This window comes from Thunnus thynnus, chromosome 8, assembly GCF_963924715.1.
Source record: "Thunnus thynnus chromosome 8, fThuThy2.1, whole genome shotgun sequence".
Classification (NCBI taxonomy): Eukaryota; Metazoa; Chordata; class Actinopteri; order Scombriformes; family Scombridae; genus Thunnus; species Thunnus thynnus.
The window spans coordinates 11523206-11529479 of record NC_089524.1 but is presented as its reverse complement, the minus strand read 5'-3'; the positions used below and the strand labels follow the sequence as shown (position 1 = coordinate 11529479).

The window sequence follows — 6274 nt, the reverse complement described above, 5'->3', positions numbered from 1 at the left end:
CATTTTTCTCACTGTGGAATACCAAACATGTCAAATATGTTGATTACTCACACTTAACTACACCCAATTACCTTCAGTAGTTTGATCATAATTTGATTATTATTGTCTACTACTTGAATATTGCCTTTTATGCATATTGTCCTTTATATCTTGATCTATATCACTGAATTTTACTTTTGCTGCTGTGACCAAAGTGATCAACAGTTTTATCTTAAATTATTTACACAGCTTTTCGATCTGTCGGCATGTGATTAGCTTCTTGTTGCACCTCTTTGATGTGAACGACTTCCTGCCATGTTTTGGTGAACTGCGGTTTTGAGAGAGCCAGGAGGCATCTTTGTGAGACCGGTTTCTACCATCACCACTGTTTGGTTTAGTGAAGCCAGAACAGCTCAAAGAGAGGCCGACTGAGGTGAACTTGCTTTGTGAAACAGGCCCCTGGTGTGTTAGTTCCTGTGGCCCCTTTTAGGCTTCACACAAACACACACACACACACACACACACACACATGCACAGACACACCAGCCCACTGTGGTATAAACCTTCAATGATCAAGGATTTCCCTCCCTGCCTCCACCGCCTCCTCTTCTGTTTTTTTTTTGTTTTTTTCTCCTGCCGACAGTGTATTTATTCTGACGCTGCGATAGCTTTAATAACTCTTTTTTCTGTTTCCTGCCGGGCTCAGCGACATGTACACACTCCCTCTGCTCTTACTGTAAACTGAGCAAGGACTCTGAAAACGTGTCTCAAAAGAGGAAAAAAAAAAAAAAAAAAAAAAAAACCTGGATCCCCGCCGCCTTACAGTAACCCCCCCTCCCTCCTCTTTGTGCCCCCACTTCCTCCCCCCCCCCCCCGCCCCTGTCCGATCCTCATTTTCTCTAGGTGTGCCTCTGTCAACAGAACTTCAGGCAGTGATTACTGAGAATGAACTTTGCAACTGTGTGAATGAGGTTTGTGCATCTGCGAGTGTGTATGTCAGCGATAGGAGACGATTTAAGAGAAACAAAAAGAAAACAAAAACAAAAAACAACCTTCCTGTCCTCTCTTCTTCTCTGTGCATCGATGTAGGAACTTTTAAGTCCTAGTTCATGAACTCTGACCTTTGACCAGCCACTCATTCAACCCCTTGTGGTGGTGGAGTGGGGTCATGGGGGACGTCGACTCAAGAGAAGCCCCGCTGTCTACCCACAGTCAATGTTTTATTTATGGACCTCTGCACTTTTGGCTGTGATGACTAAAGTACTTAAGTAGTTACCTAAACTGTATTTTTAAGGATTTTATACAATATTTACATGCAATACAATATGAATTGATTTTTTTTTTTTTCTTTGCCAACCTTTTTTTTTGTTATTTAATTGTCTTTATTTGTATTTTTTGGCATGTTTTGTCACTATTATTCACAAACAAACATGCCTGTTGAATCTATTTTAGGCGTAAAATGTTGCTAAGGGGGACGTTCCCTGTATGTTTCTGTGTATCATGATTCTGATGACAGCTGAACACCAAGAAGCAGGTGTTGGAGATGTTTGCTGGATGACCTAAACTTTGTTATCACCCTCTGCTTCCAGTTGGAATAACTGGACCAGAACAAGGACACGGAGTCCACAATTTGGTTCAGGGAACTGAAAACTTTTGAGCTAAAAAAAAAAAAAAAAGTCTATTTTCTGTGTTATGTCCAGTTATGATTTGAGTGTTTATTTTCTGCTCAGATTATCATTTTATAGAAGTCTGTACTCTGTTGTTACACAGACAGTCATCATCACTCTATTTTTGTTGTTATGATCCCCTGAGCCTGAAGAAACACATCATAGGAAACAATGAGCAGGGCTGTAGGAGTGAGACTATATTATATATAATACGTGTATAATACAGCAAAGGTAGATTATCTACTGTGTGGATCTTTAGAGGACGAGGAAAAAGCAAAAATTATAGAGCAAATGGTTCCTTGCAAATATGTGGGGGGGTTGGGTTGGGGAGGGAGGGGTGGGGGGGCATGTGCGGACGGGGTCTTTCCTGTGTCAGTGGTCGTCATAATGTGTCTGTGACAAGGGGACAGGGTTGCCTGTATTTATAAAGGTTTGTTTTTTACTGGGGATGAAGGGTGGGGGGGGTGGGGGGGGTTGGGAGGAGGGGGTGTGTGGAAATGTGTCCCATATACAGTATGTGGTCAATGCTACAAACGACGGGCAGAACAAATGAACTGGATGGCAGAAGAACAACATGATTTGGTATTTTTAAAAATAAAAACTTGGCATTGCAATGCCACCATGTGGCCATATGATGCAAGTTGTTAACAAGGACAAAACATGTTATTTTAATGTTATTTTTTATTTGGAAATCATATTATTAATAAAGTCATTAAGTACTGTTTTCCTGGTGTCTGATCATTGACCGCTGGCTGACCCGGTCATGGCTGTGTGAGTGTGGAGGGTTCGTGTAAAGTTCATGTGAGGGTCAATGCAGTCTGTGGGGTTAAAAGGACAAGCAGTGGGCCGAGCAATAACACTCATGATGCATTGACCATCTATCGAGGAAATGTCACTATAGGGAGGGACGTTTATTGGCAAAGGCTGATCAATAAATTGTGTTCTGTGACTCGACTCTGCATTGAGAAAACGAATCTGTGAGGCCTCTGCTGCCATGAAACCTCCATCATTAATATACAAATTAGATGTTTGACACAACAAATTTTACAACATATTTTTGATAATTTAAGGACATGAATCTGTCTCTGAATGTAGAAGATCCTTGTAGGCAATGTTGCAAATTAATGATCAAGACTGCTGTATTGGATGTAGAGCTGCAACAATTAGTTGATCAGTCCAGCGGTTCTCAAACTGGAGTCCAGGAGGAATCATTTATTTTACTATAATTTCATCCATAAGTAACATAATGAGAGAATGTTTGACTTTGTTGGTCCTGGGCTTCATACACTTTCTGTTATAAAACAAAAAAATCTTATCAGATGGGGCTCTGTGGTCTAATTTGTGTCAGTTTAGGGTCCTTAACATGACAAAGTTTGAGATCCACTGGATTAGTCTATTGGGAAAAAAATTATCGCCAAATATTCTCATAACTGAATAATCGTTATAGTCATTTTTAGGCAGAAATGCCTCCTGTTTGCTGGTTCCAACTTGTCGTATGTCAATATTTTACACTTTTCTTTGTTATACACGATGGTGAACTTGATATTTTTGGGTTTTGGACTGATGGTCCGACTAAACAAGATAATTGAATATGTCACATCGGGCTTTACTTTCTTGCATTTCACAGACAAAATGATTAATCGATAATGAAAATAATCTTTAGTTGCATCCCTAATTGGATGTTTATGTGATAATGATCTTTATGTTGTGACAAAGGTCCACGATTTGTCAGGTATTCATACTGTTTTATGTATAAACTGTTTCTCGGTTGATTTTACACAAAATTTACTATTTAGTGAAAGATACTGTACATCAGTATTAAAGCTTAGAGATTAGTCAATTAACTAATTAGTTGACTGACAGAAGATTGATTGGTTGGTTGATAATTGGTTATAACTCACAAGACAAAAACTGTATTACATAATCAGCATTATGTATGTATGTTAACATTTGACCTCGACTTTTCTCACACTACAGTTAAGATTCATACACTGTGTATCATACAATTCAAAGAACGACAGAGGAAAAGTGGCACTCCACACATTTGCATATTCAACTTTTATTCCATAACTGATCAATTAATGATCTTTATGTTGTGACAAAGGTCCACGATTTGTCAGGTATTCATACTGTTTTATATATAAACTGTTTCTCTGTTGATTTTACACAAAATTTACTATTTAGTGAACGATACTGTACATCAGTATTAAAGCTTAGAGATTAGTCAATTAACTAATTAGTTGACTGACAGAAGATTGATTGATTGGTTGATAATTGGTTATTCCATTTTCAAGAGAGAGATTACTTGCTTCATTATAAAGGGGTCACAAGACAAAAACTGTATTACATAATCAGCATTATGTATGTATGTTAACATTTGGCCTCGACTTTACTCATGCTACAGTTAAGATTCATACACTGTATATCATACAATTCAAAGAACGACAGAGGAAAAGTGGCGCTCCACACATTTGCATATTCAACTTTTATTCCATAACTGATCAAACACACAAACATTCACATTTCTGTTGATAGAAACAGGCCCACTTAACTTTCCTCCAGCAGCATCATGCATATTTCCATCTTACCATCCTGATGTCGCTAAAAACAACAGTAACAGCTCGTTAAGGTCAGGTGAATCCAGTTTTCTGTCTGAGTCAGGTGAACTCTCGCTGTTTGAAGCCTGGCTTTTTGCCGAATAACGTTTTAACAGCATCGTTCTTAATAATTAGAAAGTGCTGTGATCGAAATAATTGAATAACGTTGATGGAAGTGTTTTAAACCTCAAATAAAAAAATGTGTTTAATGTCGCATGTTTGGCCATTTGTGGCTTTACAGCAGTAAAAACTCACCCTGACAGTGAGGCCCTGAATCACCTTCATTTCCTTTATTTAAAATTACAATACATACAATATTACAGCAGATACAAATCACACACTTTGCTCCGTTTTGTTTACCCTGAACGTCAGTTAAGTTTGAGCGAGCTGTAACCGCCAAACCTAAACCTTTCACTTTTAAACTATCAGAATGCTACAAATACCTCTAATATTCTTATATACAATTACTTCATATACAGATACAAGATCAGCTCTTTGGATTCCAACAGCCTCTTTCAGTATTTTACTTCCTTTAAAATCTCTGAAGAATGATGAAATGTCTTCAAGGAAACCTCGAGCATTTAAACATTTGATATATGTTGCATAAAAGTGTGGCAACAGACCTATAAGGATAACTATAATGAAGCTGATATATTTGCTGTAAACCTACAATCTAACTTTTTCATTCCAGTTACTTTTGTTTATGTGCCAGTGCAAAAAAAAACAAACAAACAAACAAAAAAAAAAAGGCATGAGGCATCGGATGTCTGGGCTGTTCAATAAATGGCTAAAAAATAAACTAAAATAAATAAAAGACGAGTGCGAAGGTGATGATGATGATGTAGGCAAAAAAACATATTTACAATATTCAACAGTATCACAGCGAGTCTACACACAGGAAGGGCTGTTAGAAAACGTTTCCACACGGCCAGGCAGGTGTGTAGGCTGTCATGAGTCGTCAGCGTACAGAGTCTGAATTTACATTTACAAAAAAAAAAAAAAAAAGCAAAATATATATGGCTTGGATGACATGTTTTTTTTTTACAACACAAAAGAACAAAAAATTTTGGATGCTCAGCTGTGAGTGTTTCAACTAAATCTCTACACCTGCAGCTACATTTGTAGAAAACCTTTTTTTTTTTGTTTTGTTTGGACTGATGTACAAAATAAACTATCAATTATTTTCTTTAAATCCAGGCTGACAAAGACAAGAGAAAACCACCAAATACCAGTAAAGGCGAGTAAACATCGGATGTGATTTCTGAATTTCATATGAAGTTTTACTAGAAATTTCATCTGAAGCTCATTTGGCCCAAGTAAACGTTGACTTTGGCAAACTGAAAATAAATAAATAAACAAACATGTTCAAACACACAGATTACTCCTTTTTTTTTTAAAACATCCTATAAACTTGTTTTTTTTTGGATTCTCTTTCTTTATCTCAAGTATTACAGTACAATAAACAACCTTTTTCTTACATACAGCTGCTGCTACTTCATCTATCGGATATTACTGTTCAATCCCAGTAACACAAATAAATAGTTGAGCTTATTGAGAACATCTTCAAAATCATAAAGCTAATTTACAATGGCTTCTTCTCTTTGCTTTCCTTTTGTACAACACCCACAAATGTAAACCAAGACCGAACAACCAAAAAAACAAACAAGAACAAAAACAAAAAAAACATAGTAAGGCATTCAAAACATTTATACAAGAGAAACATGGCGACAGGGAGAAGTTGGATGAATGAGGTGGAGTGTGTCTGCAGCAGCTCTATTTGGGAGGCAGCGGGTTGTCGGGGGTCGTTGGAGTTGCCAGTTCTCTATAAAAGTTGTCAATCTGCTCCTTGTACATCTTCGCCACCACCGGCCGCTTCAGCTTCATGGTTGGACCTGCAGATAAAATATAATACAAACTGTTAAACACTTTTTGTTTTGTTTGTTTAAATTAAACTTTGTTTCCCTATTCAGCTGTAGTGGAATTATAGTAATAAAAAGCAGGAAATTGGCACTAAAAGTCAGTAGTTTTGAA

At 37.2% G+C, this 6274-nt stretch overlaps 1 protein-coding gene across 3 annotated transcripts in view; it reads right to left on the bottom strand.

Annotated features, from left to right (window-relative positions):
- Positions 1-4112: 4112 nt before the first annotated feature.
- The window catches only part of acsbg2 (acyl-CoA synthetase bubblegum family member 2), a 28377-nt gene continuing 26215 nt past the window's right edge, over positions 4113-6274 (bottom strand). For all 3 annotated transcript variants that reach the window (XM_067596478.1, XM_067596480.1, XM_067596479.1), the window contains exon 15: positions 4113-6135. In XM_067596478.1, the coding sequence (XP_067452579.1) occupies positions 6017-6135 (119 nt within the window). In that variant the 3' untranslated portion in view covers positions 4113-6016. The remainder of the gene's footprint in view (positions 6136-6274) is intronic.